This window comes from Plectropomus leopardus, chromosome 6 (assembly GCF_026936395.1).
Source record: "Plectropomus leopardus strain MGB_pleo_1.0 chromosome 6, ASM2693639v1, whole genome shotgun sequence".
In the NCBI taxonomy this organism is placed as follows: Eukaryota; Metazoa; Chordata; class Actinopteri; order Perciformes; family Serranidae; genus Plectropomus; species Plectropomus leopardus.
The window spans coordinates 20,487,903-20,508,847 of NC_142181.1; the positions used below are offsets into that span (position 1 = coordinate 20,487,903).

The window sequence follows — 20,945 nt, forward strand, 5'->3', positions numbered from 1 at the left end:
ACCATAACTTCTCCTGTTTCCACCCTTCTTGCTGTTGGCTGTTGGCTGTTGTCTTTATGGTGTGTTCAAGTGCAATTTCTTGGCCGAGACACAGGCGATGTGAGGCTATGCAATAGTCAGCCTTTGTCACCACTAGTTCTTTGGTGTGTCTGGGCCTTTTCATGCTCATAATGACACATGCTGATGTTGAGCAATAATGTTTATCTTGCTCACCATCAAAACATGTTAGTGTGCAAACATTTGCTAATGAACACTAAATACAAAGTATAGCTGATGGGAATGTCATTATTTAGCTGGTATTTGGTCTAAAGTACTGGATACATTTCAAAAAGATGGTGGCACAAGATGAAAAGTTGGAAGATAATTAAAGTTATTACAATTCTTCCTGAGAGGGGCACGAGTGTCTGCACCAAACTGTCATAAAAATCCATTAAACAGTTGTTGGGACATTTTAGTCTGAACCAAAGTGGTGTATCAACCAGATGAAAGACACCCTGAACAATAGACCAAAAACATTGTCCAGATCCCCGCCGCCAGCATGGCTAAAAATACCTACTAGGTAGTTGTGGTCATGGTTTAAAAAAAACTAACAATGCTGATTGTTCTAACATGTCATACAGATGTTTTGTTGACCCATCCACTGACTTGACCTCCTTTGATCCTGTCCTTTTTTTGGGAGGACAGTCAACATTTCTCTTAAGAATTGATGACCACATGCTCAGTCAGTTTTGCATGTGTTGATCAAAATTATCTGTGTTCACTTTTGCAACAAGGAACACTTTGGTCCGTCTGTCCTGTTGAGCTGGTTAGGCCACTAATGAGTCACAGGGGTGGGTAAATAATCAGCTTCCACCTCTGACATTATCAGTGACCACTAAACCCATGGACTGATTTCATTGGCGTTTGTTTACTCTAGGAATAAAATTGCACTTTCGTTGATAATGTCAATTCTGTGAGGATGTTTAGAAACACTCAGTCAGGGTGTGTGATCGATATTAAACTCAGTGAGTCACCCATATGTTATCTGAGGTGTCTTTGTCCTGTGTAAATCAGTCAAACTGAAGGCTATTGGATTTGCAGTCCAAACAACTACAGAATGATATCAACGCCGGGTAAAACAGGGCATAAATGTGTGCGTGTGCATATGGACACAAGAACGAAACTACACACCTTATCTGTCCCATATGAGAGATCAAAGAACCCCAGCTGTCAGCGATCAAACAGAGAATGAGGGAACGCCAGCAAAATAAACTGATAAAGACAGAGCAAGTGATACAGGCGACAGAAAGAAAGAGGAAGCACAGGATGCAATGATACAAACATGAGCAAAGGAGAGAGAGACAAGGAAGAAAATATTCACATATGTCCCAGAGTAAATGAGGTCACTACACCCATGAGCCATTTCAACACAGAGAACAATGTATGTCTCTGGAGGCCAATCAGATAACATCAGCCAAGTGGGCTGCAGCTGTGAGCCAATCACAATCTCTCTAAGTGACATCAGACGTACAGTTGGACTCAAACCAGGGAATTTGATCTACTGAGGAAAGGAAAACTTTAACAGGGTGGCTCCTCTTAGAAATACAAACCTTATTGAGTTAGACCCCAAAGACTTTACTCCTGTGCTCCAGTTACATCAGAAACATTACTTTCTAGAGTCAGGGATGAACTACTTTTCATGCCCTAAATACAGTTTGGCCCTTAACACCGAAACCAAGTACAGTGCAAGCAACGTGAGACACTCTGCAAACAGCAGATGCTCTCCTTATCAAAAAGCATGCAGCATCTGTTTATTACCTAAACACCAGAGAACAGAAAGACAAAATGTTACAACTGAACCCTCCAGACAACTGCAGTCCTAAGTGGAGAAGAGTTTCTATTGTGTTGCAGAGCTGCTGATAAGGAACAGATATGGAGCCGCATCTGTCACCTCCTCTTATCTGAAACAAGTTAATTATCTTTCTATTCTCAACCATAAACAGAAAGAAATTACACAACCTTCGCCTGTGTTTACCTTTTTAAAAACCAATATGTCATAAGGCACATGTGACAAGCACACAAGTGTGTGTGCATGTGTGTGTGAGAGATAGCAAGAGAGAGTGAAGCAACAATCTGCTTGGACTTCTTACAATTCCAAGTTTGTTAAATGTTCTAGTTTCACAACTAGATTTATTACAGACACAAACACAAATTTATACAATTGTTCTGAATGCTAAAAAAAAAAAAAAAAAAGAAAAAAAAAGCCAGCCAGTCAATACTAAAGTTGAAAGAAAGAAAGGGACTGAAGTTCCTGTACTGATTAACTTATATATAAGAACTTATATTAGAAGTCCAGAAGAACATATGTATGTTTGTATACTATATGTCTATATAGTAACAAAGATTAACTTCAATTTTGTTCAGAAACTCTCCTGCTTACTTCAAAAGTAATTCAAAAGTTTACTTTTACAAATGTTGAATGCACATAACAACGATGACAAAGAATATTAAGACTGTTAATTGCGGTGGGGGCTGGGGGCTGCCTTTTTTTTTTTTTTTTTTTAGCACCAAACATGTCATTTCCTGCATTCTATTGAATTTCTGTCCATCAGTTTCTGTGTTTTCTGCATCAGTTTATAATGTTAATTTCTAATTTCATGTTTTAATTGGTGGGGGTTTGATGAGGAAAACAGCGCTTACAGCTCAAAATCTTTAACAATGTATCAGGTGCATATTTTTGGCAAGGATAAAATAACCAGAACAGGGGCACTCACAAAAACAAACATAATCCAGCTCAAGGACATTGTCTGTCATGTGAGTGCTGCTGTTATGTTTGTTTTTATTGGGGGAAACAAATGCACATGTTCCCCCCTTAAATTTAAACCTATGCTTATGTAGACCGGTAGTAGTTAAATGTTAATGTCGGCATGCTAACGTGCACAATGACGAAGATATATGGCAATGATTACCATGGCCACTGTTTTTTAGCATTTAATGCAACCGTTTTTCTAAATACCACTAAACAACAAGTACACCGGGTTGAGGCTGATGGGTATGTAATTAGTTTTTCAGGTGGAAAATCAAGCACAAGATGAAAAGTCAGAAGATCATCAAAGTTATTAGAATTCATCCTGAGCGGGACATGATCGTCTTAACAAATACTTCAGTATGGGTTTCCATCCCGCAAGCATGACTAAAAATAAGAATAAGAATTTAAATTTAAAGCATGCAGGCTGCCCACAACACAAGCAATGCTCCAGGAAATTATTAAAAGAGTCAGAGACAAGGACATAGAACTGTGAGAGACTGACAAATGGTTAAATTGCTCTATAAGGAATTTGCTTTTATGTGTTTAAATGAATGAACCTGAGGGATAGTTGGAGTACCTTTACAAAATGCACTGGACATGTGCAAGCACAATGGTACATAAATGTAAACGTCCAAATCATTTGCCTGCAGAGAAGACACATGTTCCACAGACCAATGGACAGATGTTCTGGAGGCAGAGATGGGCCTCTTCATAGCAAAACACTGAGCTGTTCAAAGAGGCCCTGCTGACCCCGGGACAGAGCGTCTCAATTAGCTTCCCATAATGAGACCACACTGTGGGGGGTGTTTATATAAGCTTATTAAAACATAATCCTGCAAGCAAGGCCATATTGTAGCATGCCAGACAGGCCACTCCTGCAACTACAGTGTTAGCTAACAGCAGGTTGGTGGCTACAATGCTCACAAGAAATAAAAAGAGGGCTCAGACTATATTTGTAGTCATACATCAACTTCTCAAATCAAAAACTCCTCTTTTAGGAGATAAAACCAAACTTAATTTCTCTCTCCAATCTTTCTTCACTTAAGAAATGATTTCTATTCATACAGCAAATTCTATTAATATTAATTACCATTAGACCTGTAGTCTTTGCTCTGCCTTTTACTGTGCATTAGTCTAATGGTAGGAGTTCTGTATGTCACACAGCTGGTGCAGTACAGTACAGGTGGTGAGGACAGTGAAGTACAACAGCACTGTGGGAAGTACTTGTCTGACATTGCCGTAACACAAGGCTACCACTAGATATATTTAAGAATGCAAAAAGTGATTCATGTCTCGTATGAGTCAACATTTTTTTTGTTGATGGATTATAAATATGACAAAGACATTAACCTGTGGCCCCAGACTTACATCATGTACTGTCTTTACACTGTATATAGTCTGATGACTGAAGCCCCTTTAACACTGCCAGTTCAGGGCAAAAAAGTTGTCTCACCCTTGAACCGCAACATAAGTAGTAACAATGCCCATCTGAGGTCTATGTAAAAGGGGCATCTGGCCTACTAATAGTACTTTCAGATAAAGGTGTTGTATGTAAATACAGCTCTAACAGGAAGCTAAGAATCTGCATTTTTGTTTCATTTTCAGTCCACTTAGCTTTTTGCAACTCGGTGTCTCTTTCCAGTCTAACTCACATAATGTACCCTGTACTTTAAAACTGCTATTGGTCACCTATTTTAGATGGAATTCTCCTTTCCTTGCATTCTCAACACTATTTTGCAAGGGCAAAAAAACAATTGTGATTGGTTTAAATAAATACAAACAACCCAGAGCTTTTTTTCCCCTTAGCTGCCACATCACCAAAATGACGTGTGGGGGTAGGTCTGGCTATGTGAGACTACTCTTTCCATAACTGAGAGGGATTGTCAACCAAAACAGTAAAGTTATTGGCTGTAAAACCAAAACAATGAACTGAAGGATGCCAATATGCTTTGCAGAGCTGATGGAAACTACAGTCTGTTGATAATTCTCTGTGGGTTTGCCACTGTGAGAGACCTCTTTCACATTATACACAGTCATTTTACTAATTGTTAATAGAAAATATTAATTCAAGAGTTTCAAATCAAAACAACAAGACCAATGAGTTACTTCTAGATCTGAAAAGCGAAGCTAATGAGCTAGCGCCTTAAATCTGCATTCTTTCTGACAGCCAGAAGGGGGCGATTCGGCTGTAAACATAGACCGTATAGACGTTTATAACCTTCTCATTTGATTTATTACCTTAGTAAACATTTTCCCAACGAGTTTATGATCTCAGTCACTAGTCACGAGTTAGTTCTCTTCAGTACAGTATGATGATCCTTCTGGAAATTATGGTCCCATTTTTAGTTAAATATATGATAAAGCATTATGTGTGTTACTGTGTGGTTACCTTCGGATTGAGGAGTTGCTACCATCGCACGATGTCCTCTGGTTCTCAGTCAGAACCAACCCTCACTGCTTGACAGCTCCACTATCTCTTCCAAGTATGGTCACTTCTGGCTCAAAAAAACCCCAAAAAAACAAACAAGATGGCAATGGTAAAAATGCCAAACTTGAGGCTTCAAAATGATAGTCCACAAATGTCACAGTGGCTGGGTCCACTTCTTTTAAACGGCTTACAAAGTCTGGAAAAAAGGGAAAAAAACAAACAAAAAAAACCCACCAAAATCTTAAATGTTTTGGACACCTTTGAGTAAATACGATGTGAATATCTTTTGTAAATGAATAGTGGTGCATCTGAAAGCTTTCGGGATACATGCAGGAGCAGGGAACATTTTACCAGCACTGAAGTTTTCCACATGAGAGGCTGATGAGGTAATGAGATGCAGGTGAGCAGGGAGGGTCAGGTAGGGCCGATGAGGGAAGTGGAAACAGGTGTGTGGATGTTGGGTCAGGTCATGTGATAGTGAAAGTAGGGAATGTCAGACTTTTGCAGAAAAGGGCACTTTGAGATGAAATAATAATTAAATAAAACTGAGTTCATGTGAAAATGTCATAGTTACATTTGAATGACTATATCAGTTCACTTATGTTTATTGCACCACCATATTTATTCATATGATTATGCATTTTATAATGTCTTTTTTTATTCATTTTGTTGAATATTTTGGGGTTCCATACATTTCAAGGCCTCTGAACCTTTACATAATCCTCACCCTTTCTGTAAAAGTGTATGTCACAGTTACAAAGAGACCTGGGACTCAAACGTTTAGAGTTAACAGATGAGAACAAGAGAGCAGGTCACTGAGGTAACTTGTTACAGGAGAAAGAATGACGTCTTACACATGCTCTGAAAGCAGATTTTTCTCAAGAATCATGACGTTTACTCAATTGTTAGTTAAGTCTATGTGTGGGTGTCTTCTAATCAGGACCCCAGACATATTGCATCGCATTACAAGAGCTTGGGCAACACTTAATCCTAAAGACAATGTACAAAGTGGACCACAGTCTACTAGCTGGATCCCTTCCCACCCCAAAGACCTGATCAACATCGTTAATGTCTCGCAGTAATCCCGCCCCATGGGCTGAGCTGCAGTCATTATGCTGGCAATTATCTGAGGGGTGCCGGAGAAATCCTTCAGCAACTTTAAGACATCAAAACTGATTACAGAGCTGCTCTTTCATGTGGAGTCAGAGTTCACGTCTTACCTAAATGATTCTCAGAAGTTATGTAAGGAATTGGGTTTACAGGACGAAAAGGTTCAATGACCATCTGAGTTTTTACAGCTGAAACAGGCTACAGCTGACTGGGTCACCATTTTAACACCCATTTACTCACCCAGCATTCACTTATTAACAACAATTTCCATCCAGGGCCGAAGCTACCAGCAAAAACTTCGTAACAATTCTGGAAATCTGGGAGGTTTCAGTGACATAGCTTTAGAGTTAACATTCTGGGATTACAATCATATTACCACAGGTTGGTTTTATTTCAGGCTGATTCAGTATCTAAAAGTGAAAAGTTCAAATTTAAAAAATATATACTTATTTGCTTTCTTGCCAAGGTGGTTAGAATAAGGAAATTGATACTTCAGGGTCAGGACAGATACTAAATCTTTAACTGTCAGGAAAATGTAGTTCTGCGTTCCGAATCGCATACTTTTTCTTTTTACTTTTAGTACATACTGCAACTGCCCTTACAAAATATATACTGTTGCATGCAGTATGCATACAATTGGGACATACTAAGCCATTCTATGTGCACAGTGGCAAGTTGCGTCTGAAGTTGCTAAGCAACCATAACCAGCAGCATATCATGGCCTTCTTACAAGAAATCCAGATTTCAGAGCTGATCTGATTCAAATGTTGATCAAAATATCGTCCATGGGACAGATGTAAAGCTCGGGATAGCCATCTTTATCACAGACTGATATTAGTTGCTACCTATATTCGAAAACTTGTCTATGCTTGAGGAATTTGGACTCATAACCTCAGTATTTCAACAGTCCAGGCTGTGGTCCTGTTCCCATAAGCAGTTGTAGTTATCCTCTTTAAAGTGACGACAGATACTCCAGCTACACTATGAGAGAAACTGAGCAGCTTTGTTGGACTAAACCCACCGTGAGAGCCATCAACTTGAGCCAAGATTTTCCCCCTGTGAGCCTGTGACCATGAAACGGCTCCAGTGCATATAGATACATTTCCACTGAATGATAATATTTTGTCTTTTCCATAGTCTTTAGGGGTTTGGTGATGTTGGCTCGTCGACATGTTTTACGTTTACATATGGTTACATAAATACCCCCGCACATGTTTGCTTAACACTGAACTCTCTTGTTTTTTGAAGAGGAGTATTTATTCTCTTTTCTACCTCAGGGACAGTTTGGGATTTGGATTAAGCAGTCTCACACATGGATACACAATCTATCAGTCTACGCGTGAAGTTCAAGAGATGTGTAGACCTCACTCCTTATGTGATCTGTATCTGTTGGTTTCATGATTGACAGTTCAATATTCCCACCACAGACAATAACTTGCACTTCTAGCAGACAGGTAGAAATTACTGTAATGAGCCACGATGCTAAATCACAGGACGTTTCACAAGATGGCTGCCTCGCTGGGACACAACAATGAGGTTTGCTGCTAAAATATTGGTGCAAAGTGGAGCCATCCTGACAATCATAATTAGACCACTTGGCACCACTTCTGCCTCAGTTTCACCCACTCTGAGGCTGGACAACATACTCATCTGCAGTCTGCCAGACAACACAAACTCTCTTTTAGCTGCCTACCCTATCATTAGCGCTTCTAAATGAGTACAAGATACCTACCTCGCTGTCTTTCTCTGCCCATTGTTGTACACTGTGGTGCAGACACGAAGCTATGAATAGGAGGAAAAGCCTATTTCAGGCAATTATAATCATCTGATCCCGCATAGTTAGAAGTCTTGGTGCCCACGAAACCTCTGAGGTTAAATCTTTGAAGTTAACCCTTTTCCAACTTTGGAACTTTGGTAGTTTTAAGTTAATTTTAGAGATTGTGGTTCACATCGTCACTACCTCCTCTTTAGGACATTATGTAGCCTATGCAAGGGACTATGTAGTGACTTACGAGGCAAAATTAAACAAACAGACAAACAAACGTCTCAGGCCATTACTCATCTAGTACTTGTCTCTTTGTATATCTTTTTTTTTTCTGTCTTAGCAATGCATGTTGGTAGTTAGCTGCTGGTTAATGGCCTTCAGTTGTGCATCACTTTTTACATTGCATTATGGGGTAATATAAATTAGCAATATAGGGTATAATAATGAGTAATAGATATTCAAACAACAAAAATAGTGAGAATGACGAATGAGGAATTTAAAGGGCTTTACTCAATGTCTTTTTTTTTTTTTTACATTTAAAGCTTCTATTCAGGTTCAGAATGAAACTTTAAACGTCTATCGTCGTACTTTATGACTTCATCACCCCAAAGAAATAAAAAATCCTCAGTTTAAATGAACAGATTCATTAGACTAAATGAGTTAGGGTTTTGAATGGTGCTGCTGCTAGACTGCCCCGTCAGACTGTCTGGGTTGGGAGTCAATATTGCATACTCAGTGGAAAAGGACCCACTCAGTATGTAGATATAAACAGCTTATTCTAAGGTAAAGAAGACAACGATTCTTAGTTTTGGGTGAATATAAACCAATAAAAACATAGTTATGATTGTTATATATCATTTCTGCCAATAGACACACTTAAATCCTACACACTAGACCTTCAAGACTTGAAAACGTTTTGTTAGGTTGCAGGTAAAGTTATGGCGATAGCCAACTAACCTCCATTTCGGTTGGAAACATCAGTGTTGACAAGTTCTCTCTTTTTTCCCTCTCTCTTTCTGAATTAAATACAGAACATATACCGTCTGTCTTAACACTTACTCATACTCTCCTAACATTTGACCTCAGAAAGCAAGCATGTAACAGACAATGCTCCACCCTTATCGTCACATAATTTTCTCTTCAGTGTGACAGTCGAGATAGCATACCTCCACGGAACAGACTACAGTAAAAACAGGTTAAATATTTCACATTTTATTTTGCTCCGCTCATACAACTCAATAAAAGGCTCTCATGCCAAAAAATCAGACACCAACTGAAACACTCATACTGTTAAGTACCATTTAGAGTTGGACAGCACAGCCAATGACTGAGTCACTTACACACAGATTCATCCTGATGACATTACAAACATCATAAATGATTACTATGTAACATACATAATGACATACGATATTTCATACATCTGTTCTGTAGTGCTGCTGATCAGTTATTGGCCCAGAGGGAACAGATAAATAGAGCTTCTGAAAAATAAGAAGCAAGCATAGAATCAGTCTCTTTGGTGATTTCACCTCAATTCCTGTATAGTTTTAAAAGAGGAGAGAGCTCCAATATACCGACCGACAAAGACGGATAATAATCTGTTTAAGGCCCTGACTGCAATGACGATGAAAGATAATCTAAACCAGTGAGTAGTGCAGGGAACATGTAGATCAGCTGCTTCTATTTCAGCAACACTGAGTACATCTCCAGCACCACAGATGCCATTTACCTGCTCTATATCTAATCCACACCAATGCTCCAAAGGCCATTGCATGGCAAGACTTCAGTGATGTGTTTGGACTGTGTGTGATAAGTGCAATGTACAGTGGCACCACCCAAATTATTGCTGAAACCTTGTAAGTAAAGTTCCTGAAACAACTCTGACATAATTGGGCATTTAGGTAACTCTGTTAGTGTTTGGTGGCATCAAGCTACAGTAGCAGGTGTATTTTTGTGACAAGCTTACAGACCTCTAACTGTGTGGTCGACTAACAGTGTGACAGCTGTATTAACACTTTGAAATGTGGCACAGACACAAGCTGGGGTAGAGAAATCCCTGCACAAGCTCACTGTTTATACAGAACTGAATGGCTGGACTACAACACTCTCCAAAACTCATAGATTTAATAAGAGATTATACTCATTTACATTTGATTGTAATCCATAAGGGAATAATTTAAAATAAATGCAGTCATTTACACATCTGACTCAGGGGATTTGCTTCTGATTTAAGTAACAAGGTGCAGGACTCGCAACAGTAGATTACATCTTTGATTGCTGGTTTATGTTAACTTCATGTTCAGATTTCAGTGAAATAAATCTATCAGAAGTGTCGGGGGCTGAATTACAGTGTAGAACATATAAATTGATATACTTTGTTAAAAAAAAAAGGCCATCAAATCAAACACATAGGAATACACTTTTAGTACATAACATCACCATCTGAACACCTCCCCTCCATATTGGCTTGCATTTCCTATGAACACGTCCAGTATGACTCACAGTCCATGTACCATAAATTTTATTAGCCTCATTATTTTTGGTCAAATGCTGGTCACAGTCATTTCTAACAGTCCAGACTGGCTCTGAGGAGCAAACAGTGGTCACAGCCTCATGCTCTCTGTCTTTTAGGCATCAACAAAGAGATGTTTTCTGCAATGACTCCACAGCTCAGGCAGGCACACTCTGCCTCTGTTGAGTTTTGCTCCATTGAATTAATGTCATTCTGGCCAACACATCTGGGGTTGTCCAGGTGAACGTAAAAATAGTCCTTACATCAAACTCAGTCCCCTCCAACAAGTCAGGAGTTTCAGTTTTATCATCAGTCACACAAAAATGGTCTCCTCCCTCCCTACTGGACACACACATACTTCTTCCACCAGGACTTTGAGAGCATCTTCATCTTATCCGCTGTGCTGCGGACTTTCCTTTCCCGCCTCGCTCTCCTGTCAGACTGCCTCAGCCCGACAGCAATGGCCGCATCAAACACCTCCTTCAGATTCTTTTGCGTCAGCGCTGAGCACTCAATGTACGTCACTGCTCCAATTTTTTCTGACAGCGCCCTGGCGTCCTCTTCCAGCACAGGCCTCTCCCTCCGCCTTGCCAGCTCGATCAGCACTTTGACGTCCTGCCGCAGGTCGCACTGCGTGCCAACAAGGAGGATGGGAGTGAGGGGGCAGCGGCGGCGGATTTCAGGAACCCACTTCTCCCAGACATTTTGAAAGGAGGCAGGGCTGACCACACTGAAGCAGAGCAGCAAGGCGTCAGTCCGACTGTAGCAGAAGTGGCGGAGTTTGTCGAACTCATCCTATGAGAGACAGAAACAGAAATGAATCATTCCATTTGGCTAGAAATAGTTACTTTGCAATGAAGTATTTTCACTGACTGCGGAAAGGGATAGTCAATTGATGAGTCTTATTCCCAGGGTGTCAAATGCCAACGCTGAAGTTGGTTGTTGAACTAAACCACCAACCAAAAATGTTGGCATTTAATGTGACTCGCCAGTCAACTATCTCTCTCCAGGGTTACGTACAGGACATTGGTCCCCTGCAATTTTGTCTTCTACATGCTTCTATGTTATATCATCAATAAATTCAATATAAACATCCACAGCTATGCAGATGACACACAGTTATACATTCCAGTTGAGCTAATGAACCTACATGGTCTATCATTTCTGACTACCTGCTTGGCCTCATTAAAACAATGGACGAGTGAAAAACTGTTAAAACAACAAGAGAAACTTTGTGACAGGCTCGGGAACTTGGCTCATCAGACCAAATCAGAAGTCCTCGTGTCATTCTTAAATCTAACTAAATCTCATATTTGCAAAGGGACCAAGACAGCATTCTTCGCCTGAGAAATGTTGACAAAGTAAGGCCGTTCCTAACGAAGCAGGATGCCCATAAATTGATTCATGCTTTCATTACTACCAGGCTGGACTATCATAATGCCCTCATCACTGCCCTACTGAAAATGTTGACAAGACAACTTCATTTCTGACTTTTTATCTCCAGTGTAAAGCTCAAAGCACCCTTAGGTCCTCTGATGCTGGTATTTGTCTGGTATTTTGGTATTTATTTGCTGGTAACTGTCCCTAAAGTAGTCCACAAAATAAGTGAGGAAACTGCTTTTGGCAACTATGTCCGCTCAGTTACAAAGATTTGCAAACTCTGTCAACATCTTTAAAAAACAACTGATGACCTACCAATGCAGTTTTATATTAGTTTATATAAGATATTCTCATTATTTAACATCTCACCTAGATTGACCATACACTAATGCCCTTTCAGTTTTTGCTTTACTGGTAAACACTTAAGTACTATAATATAACAAGAGAATAACAAGGGAATGGTGCCAGTAACCGTTTAACAAAAAAAAGTCTAAATAATGTTTACATTGCGCTAATATACAGTATAGGCCTACACAGCCCTGCCCACTCATTTTTACATCTACGGTGAATCTCTGAAATTAACACTTTGGCGACACACAGCTTTGACTATCAAGGGCCTCCCACACCCTTGAGTACACAGATTAAGGTTGGCGGAAAGTTGACATAAATCTTTCCTTCTTTCCCTTAACCCTCTCCTTCCCAGCACTTATCTCCTCATTCCTCTTTGCTTAAACAAAGCTCTGTGACGACTCCTCCGATTTTAAAAACTGACTGCGCACACAATCTGTAACTTAAACAGTTAACACGAAGCTAGACAACTGCAGTGGACACTTATCAACTCGTGAGTTTCCCACACACACTTTGGCTGTGCTTTCTATCTGATGACGTAGGTCCATCTGCAGAACATACACACATCAACATCTCTGAGTAAGGAGCAACTTTGTTTATCAGTTCTGGCAACAGCTGTTATCATTTTTCTCTAGACCATTTCTGCCTTTCTGTCTGGGCTCTCTCTGTGTCTACCTCTCTCTCTGTTGTCTCTGCTTTTTGGCACACCCCAACCTGTTTCTGGCAGAAGCTCCCCTCTTATGAAATTGCATAAGTGCAGTAAGTGTTTGCCGACTTTTATCTGCCCATATTTGCCCAAGCTTGTCTGCGTGTGTGAGTCTGTGTTTGCGTGTGTGAGCAGTTTTAACGCTGTGTGCAGCTTGCAACATGCTGTGAGTTTTTACATGTATTAGGGGCTTGTTCAAATGACTTGTTCCACATTACAGCAAAGTCGTCTTTGATCGTGTTTAGGACTGGCAGTGCCCTTGCAGCGTTTTTGAATGACAAATATGCTGCTCCCAGGGCAGGGTTCTTTTGAGTAGGATTATGAAACAACCACCCATGCTCCAGGGATATAAAAACACTCTTTCACAACCTGTTCCTTCCAAGTATCAACATAATAATGAGTCAATAACTTTTGCTTGGCAAGCTCCCTGTACCACTGTGCCCTTAACAGCGGAAAGACAGAGAGAGAGAGAGATTTATCTTTTTTTTAATCTGCAGGCTTTCCCCCCTTCTTCAGCACCCTGTCACTACTCCACCATAAAGCTATATCTATCCTATGGAGCAATGTTGTTTTCATTCCAGATGAAGACTGACAGCACAGGAATTTTGGCATTGGTGCACAGATAAGCTACCTGAGATAGTATGCAAGAGGCCAATGTGAAGTAAAAGCAACATGGACACAGCACAAAAATGGCATGTCTACAACTAATCAAACTACTGGATTTTTTTTTTTTTTAAATTTAATTAGTCACGTCTTTGTTTAATCTATCAAATATCCACTAATCGTGGCAATGACCCTCAAAAAATCCTGGACCTCAAGGTGTGGTGGTCAAATGGCTCATTATAAAACAGATAATACCAGTCCTTGATTATGCAGGTGTATTTATTATGCATTTTATTATAGTATTATCAAGTTTGTTGTTGTGCTTTTATTGTGTTTTTATTGTTCCCTTGAATGGAAAGTGAGCAGCTGACTGACTGTCGGAATTTCCCCTGTGATTATTATTAAGTATAAGTAAGTATAAATAAGTATCTATCTATCTATCTATCTCTATCTATCTCTCTATCTATCTATGACTGAATGAGCCATGTTGAAGCTGTTGTAAAGTGCATTAAAAACACACAGCTTTGACCACATTATGATTTAAATATTACTATGCCAATTAGTCACTTATGGTCATATGGGACGCAGAGCTAAAGAGGTCAGCCACCAACTGAAGACCGAATCTGCCAGAATGAGAACAGTCAGAAATATGCAACACTGTGATTCAATGAATGCACAAGAAACCGCAAATTTGCTGCAAAAAGAACAAAGAAAGCCTACGGGGAACCCACTGTGTCCTCCGCTCTGCGTCATGCCTTAAAACACACCTTAGCTTTTCTAAAATCACTATAAACCACAACTTGTCCTGACTTATTGCTCAAGTTTATCACGCCAACAGTCCAAAAATGACTATGCCAATATTTTTTCATGTCTCAGATTTTGTTGAGTTAGCATGCAAGCATTTGCTACTTTGCTACAAAAGCACGACTAAGGCAGATGGGCTGATTTGTCCAAAGTATTGCACAAATTTAAATTTTGATCTGATGAAGCTAAATGAAAAGTCGGGGATCACAGAAGTCACCATGCTTAATCCTTTGGGGGCCATGAATGTCTCTACAAAATTGTATTTTAATCCATGCAATAGTTGAGATATTTCAGTTTGGAGAAAAGCAGTAGTAAGACCAACTCACTGACATTACCATCCACAGAGTCATGTCACTAACATAGCTAAGACAGGACATTTGAATGCACCAAAGGCTGAGAGGCATTTTGAGATTGATGTTGTCAAAAATATTGATTTATTAATACACATCAATTCTGTCGCCTGGACCACTCTGTGAGCGTTGTTTTCTGTTTTGACAAAGGCCATTCTAGAGTTGTCTAATGGAGGGTTTGCTCAGTTACTCTCTTCGAATAAGCCTTTGATTACAGCTTCAGTACAAATTTTCCATAGTATCGATACACTGATACTAGCTCAGTTTTCTTACTCCCTCTTCTTGTTTATGTGTCCGACAGTTAATCTGCTGTTATCTGCAAATAACCAAGAAAGAAAAGCTGTTGTTGTGATGTTAAAGCTTTAATATTTAACTTGTATGCCCTCAATGATCATTTTTCCCTGTTGCATTGAAAATGGCATTGGATATCGATATTTTTCAAGGTGTTACATCGAAGTTAGAAATCCCATCATTGTGACATCAGCAGTGTACATGGTGATATGGATAGGGCGCCTAATATGTGATGCAACATGTGTTAGCTCATTAAAAAAACTCACCTGTCCTGCAGTGTCACACAACTGTAGTCTCACTGGGTTTCCATCCACCTGAACCACAGCTGTGGACACAGAAACAGAGATAATAAGTCACAGCTGTCAACATGACGTTCAGTCAGTGTAGGATAGAAGAAAGCCCCCATCTGACATTTCAGAAGTTGACGCATGCACACACACAGACACACACACACACACACTGTGCCACCTACCACAATATTTTCTGGAGTAAACAAAAGCCTGCCAGTTAAAAACACAAAGACCCCCTGCTCAGCTCTTCCCGCTCACAGGCGGCCTGCTCTGCCTTGCCCACCCACTCTGCCAGTTACTGTTAGGACCATAACACTTTACTGTCACTCGGACCACTCTGTGAGCTTTGTTCTCTGTTCTGTTTTGACAGAGGCCATTCCCAGGTTGTCTAATAGGAGGTTTGTTCAGTGACTCTCTGAACAAGCCTCATTTGCAGATTGGAAAAGTGGATGAGTCATGTTAAAGTTTCATTATAAGGTCGTTTATTCTTTTCAGGAGAGGGAACACAATGCAGAGCGGCAGGCACATGGAAACATTTACAATACGCCTGGAGTGTGTGGTCGGTCATACCACCTGATCAAAGGGCTTGCTGGAACTATTCATGTAGGACAGGCATCACAGCCTTACAAAAGCAAGGAGAAAGCGCGGGAGGGGAGAAAGAAAGGAGAGTAAGAGGGAGCTGCCATTGTGTAATCATTTCTTAATCCCTGACATATGATACTCCTTTGATTTTCAGGACCAAAATTCCCTCTTATCGTCCCCTCTCTCCCCAGCGTCTCTGCCACCTGTGGCATTGCGTAACTGCTCAAAAGTCAACTCTCAAGAGGACGCTCTGATACCAGTGCACCGAGAAATGACATCACCAATGAGGGCTCCTCCAACTGCACAATCGCTCTCTGTCAGGCCGAGGCGAAAGACAATCTCTGCCTCTGAGCCACTGCAACAGATGTGCCCATTCCAGTATAGAAGAGAGGGCTCGCAGGGTCAAGGCTGACAACAATAGGTGGAGTTGTGCAATCCAAAACCCCTGAACCAGAGACGCTCTGTTTGCTGGACGGGAGGGTTGAGCCAACACTCGTCTTGGGAGTTTGGGGGGGGGGGTTGTTCTCAAAGAGTGTTTTATTGGATGTGCATTGGCCAAGTTGCTAGTTTTACTGCTTGTCAGACTAAGACTAATTACAAAAGTTTATGTTTACAGGGTACATTGTCAAGTATTCATTCTTTCATTCCAGATAAGCATAGATGTTGGGGTTTTTTTTTGAGATACTACCAGTTTATACTCTTGTATTAAATATGGACAACTTTGTCATATATAGACTTGCATGTAATGGAGTACAGTTTTTGGCATTTCTAAAGAAAATGGTGCAACCATCCTGATCTGTGATCATGAAGGTGATCAATAGGTCACAGGTGTAGTTTTTCATACTAACACTGATCAGTTTAAAAAAAGTTTTCCCTTTGAAAGATTTTTGTTCTCTCCTCTTATTTTACAGTAAACAAAGCTTGCTGGGACAAGTGAGACTGTGCGGAAATCTTTGGCAAATGGAGACCTGGCTGCATCAGGGAGGATAACTCATGTGCATTAACACTAATTTGGGAGGCAGATTATAGGAAACACATCTATCATAATGACGGGAGAATATGGAGAATGGGTGCTCTCAAAGCTGATTGAAGAGACAAGTGAAAATGAGTGAGTTAGGCAGGCAGGTGCAAATAATTAACTAATGTTTAAGTGAAAGAAATGACATCAGCGTTTCATTCAATAAATGCGTCTCAATTTGACTCAAAGCTCAAATCTTACTGCACTTATTGTCGCTGGACTTCAGTTATCCAACCATATATTATCTTTCTGGTCTAACAAGGTCTATGCTAACCTCTAAATCCAGTGAAAGGACGGGAGCTACTCCCTTCTTTGGACACTTTACGTATTAAACAGGCTATACAAAAAAAAATAATAATAACAGCAACATTTTTATTTTACCTGAGAAATCATCAAATGCAGTAGGTACGTATTTGGTTGGGTAGCCATTCGTAGTGTAGCTGACCACCAGGCTGGTTTTGCCCACCGCTCCGTCCCCGAGCAGCACGCACTTCAGCAGCCGCTCCTGCGCCTGCCCTGGCCGGGTCTGTTTGGGGTTGTGCGGGGGCACCGGAGGGGCCATGGTCCGTCCGTAATCCATGGTGACTGGAGGTGACATTCAATCAACCAGCACTTCACCGCGCTCTCCTCGAAGGGCAGATGAGGGACCCACCATGAGAACAGGACTCCTTCTCTTCTCTTTGGCGTGTGCTTGTAGTCGCGAGTCGTGCGTAAAGTCTCTCCTCCTGTCCTGCGCGCTGCCAAATCCACTATAACAGATCAGCATCAGGACTGAAGCCTGCAGTTTACAATGCGAGGGCGGGTCTAAAGCGATATATCTTCGGATCGATTTGACTAATCCCACCCACTTCACCCTCCCAGCGGACGGCTGAACGGCTGAACAGACAGGTTGAAGTGCAGAAAAAATAGTGCAGTGTGAGTTATCATAGATATATATATACATGAGACATGGCTACAGTATGAGTTATCATATATATATATATATATATGATAACTCATGCTGCACTATTTTTTCTCACTTTTGTTTTACTTATTTTAACCCTTTCAAACCTGGAGCGTTGTCACTTTTGTGCTGCTTTCAGATGCCTTTCACAAGTCATTGATCCTTTGAACTCCAAATTTGTGCAATTTCTCTCAAAAATATGGGAAAAAGACAATAAGCAACTTGGCAAAAAATGTCCTGCATATTGAAAAAAAAAAAAAAAATTTAGAAGATTATTTTTATAAAGCAAAGGAAAATGTAACTATATATTTATAATTATTATACATATATTTAAAAACAAAACAAAAACTATTTTACAGTATTATTTTAGTTTTTAAGAAGTTTTTCAGGTCATTTCCTTGCTTTATTTATTTATTACTTTCCCATTTTTTGTTATGTTCTTTTTTTTGTTTTGTTGTGTTTTTTGTTTGTTTGTTTTTGCTTTTTTTAAATTTGGATTTGGTTTTTGTGCTAATTTTCTGTTAATTTTCTTGATTTCTGTTTTGTTTTTATTTCAAAAACTAATTTCTTGCTCATTTTTTGAGTCATTACTTCTTACGTTACTCATGGCCTTCCCATGTTTTTTTTTTGTTTTGTTTTGTTTGTTTTTTTTGAATTTTTTATAAATTAGGACAGTTTGCCCAGGTTTAAAATGGTTAATCAGTTGATCTATATTCCACAGCACCACAAACTGTGTCAATTTCTGGTGCCAAATAAGTCTTGAAGCTGCCTGGAGCTCAGTGAGTTTGAACCTGTGCAAGCAAGTCCAGACTTGTCCCCACCATTGAGGAGAGGACAACCTTGATGTCCATTTTGAACATGACACATAAAGCACTGAAATTTCAAACCCACTCAGAGTCACTGCCTGACCTACTTTAATTTGTAGCCAGTTGAGCCTGCAGAGAACAACGAGCAGTCACAAACTATAGCTGCTGGAGAATGCACAGCACAAGATCAAAAATATAGTTAAATGAAGGGAGCTTTGCAAAAACACATTCAAACAAAACTGTCCTTCTGATTGGGTAGTTTTTTAAACTGTCCAGTGGCTGAGGTGATCCTGTTTCCTATTCCCAAACTTGTGACATTTTTTGGACTCCTAGAAAACTAGAATGAAAGTTGTCTTGACTTGTGTCGCCTCCTTGTGGTTGGGTACAGGAGCAAAAGGACACTGACATGTCTGAATGCTCACAGGGGATATTAAGCACATCACGGGTCCCAAAAGCCACAGTTTCAAAAATACAAATTATTTTCTGTTATCTGTGGTGCTATTTATCAGTTTAGATTGTTTTAGTGTGAGCTGTAGAGTGTTGGAGATATCGGCCGTAGAGATGTTTGCCTTCTCTGGAATGTAGATGAACTAGATGGCACAAAGAATTAAAAATATGTCTTTTTATTTTGTCTTTTTTTAAATCTATGTTACCTTTTAAATGGATGTTTTTTTTATTTCCCTTTATTTGGGGTTTAATTGCTTTTATTATTTCTGTTGTTTTTAGTCCATTTCTTTGTAGGATGTTATATTGACATTACGTGTCCTGCATTCACAATCCCAGTGACAGCTAGTTCCATAATATTTGAGAGAGGCCAGACATCTCCAACACTCGGCAACTCACACCAAAACAATTTAGATTGATAAACAGTACAACAGGTAAAAAGAGAAATACATGTTTTTGATTTGGGGTTTAACTGTCTCTTTGAGTTTACACCAGCTGTGCCCTTTCAAACTTGAATTACGAAACCCTGGACCAAACAGGGAACCAAGTTCCAGAAACATCCATAATTTGTAAAACAATTTAGCAACTGGCATAATATCTGTTGACAGTTTCTGGTCTATCAATAGTTTATTAACCACATATCAACCTGCAGATGTAAAGGGCACTTTACTGTTGTGTTGGAAATTCAACAACAGCATAGTGATTTCCACTGGTTAGATAAGGTCTTTATTAGTGTTATTTGTGTTTAGTTAACATATTGAAAATCTATTTGAAGAAGTCACACTAAACACTTGTTTTTATTTTCTCAGCATTTATTTTTCCAAGGTTGAAATCTAGTTATTTTCAAGAATACAAAATAATTAGTGTACTACTACAGTGTATGTAATGCTCGATTCTGATTGATTTTAAATGAACTAAAGTTACTTTCCTGTTTGGATTTATTCATCATTCATTCACACAGTTAATACAAATACCTAAGCAACAGGTAGTCTAGACTCAGTGACGTGGTTCCACGAAAACGATTAGTGAGTTTGACCAGATCAACATCAGCCTGTTTTAATATAGTTTGATAAGCACAATCTCCGTGAATTAACCTTTTTTTATGGCCAGATAAGGAAAGTAGTTTCACTGCTATCTCCACTCTGTTTGCTGAAAAGATCCAAGACAAAAAAACCCCATTTGTACAGAAAACTGCTACAGAAGGCCAATGTGTGTGCAACTACTGTAGGTCCGACACTAAGCAGCACATGATGTCTAAGGCTAACAGGCCATCATGTTTTGGTTTAATGGATCATGTCTGTCAACATAACAACACTTTTGCAGCACAGTAATGCAATAATAAGGCATTGAAACAGACACATTCTGGTGAGACTTTTACAAGAGACTGCTAAAGGGAAATGTGGAGCTGCAGAATATCCTGAATCATTTTATTATTCCTAAAATGGATCTACTTACAATTCTGTATAAGATACCTTGTCATGGTGCACGTCACACAATTATTGTACAAAACACCATTCTCAGGAAGGCAATGGTGAGGTGATGAGAAGTGGTTTGTCATGGGAGGAGAGGTCGCTGGAAGCTGTCGTTAAATACTGTGAATCAGATCATGCACTACTACCTGCAGTTAGAAAGGCACCTGCTGTATTTCACTCTCGCATCCCTTCACAAGACCGGATATCACATTCCTCACAGTAGATATCCTTCTGAAATCTTTAGGGGGCGTGTATCATCAGATCCTTTAATTAACTCTGACACCTTCAGCACTTCGGATGCTCCG

The 20,945-nt window shown here is 39.8% G+C and overlaps 1 protein-coding gene across 1 annotated transcript; it reads right to left on the reverse strand.

The window, feature by feature from the left end:
• Positions 1–9,287: 9,287 nt before the first annotated feature.
• rhoub (ras homolog family member Ub) lies at positions 9,288–17,758 on the reverse strand. The gene is made up of 3 exons (XM_042486431.2): positions 17,357–17,758; positions 15,352–15,410; positions 9,288–11,398 (listed from the first exon to the last, which is right to left on the reverse strand). Exons 1-3 carry the CDS (start codon positions 17,571–17,573, stop codon positions 10,943–10,945), a joined length of 732 nt encoding a protein of 243 aa, XP_042342365.1. The 5' UTR covers positions 17,574–17,758; the 3' UTR covers positions 9,288–10,942.
• Positions 17,759–20,945: the final 3,187 nt, after the last annotated feature.

Bases quoted from the DNA above. Each gene is read 5' to 3' on its own strand.
- rhoub (XM_042486431.2), bottom strand. From the start codon at position 17,573: ATGTCACCTCCAGTCACCATGGATTACGGACGGACCATGGCCCCTCCG. The intron at 15,411-17,356 runs GTAAAATAAAAA...CTGTGTCCACAG, and splicing joins TGCATTTGATGATTTCTCAG to CTGTGGTTCAGGTGGATGGA. The intron at 11,399-15,351 runs GTGAGTTTTTTT...TGTCTCTCATAG, and splicing joins TGTGTGACACTGCAGGACAG to GATGAGTTCGACAAACTCCG.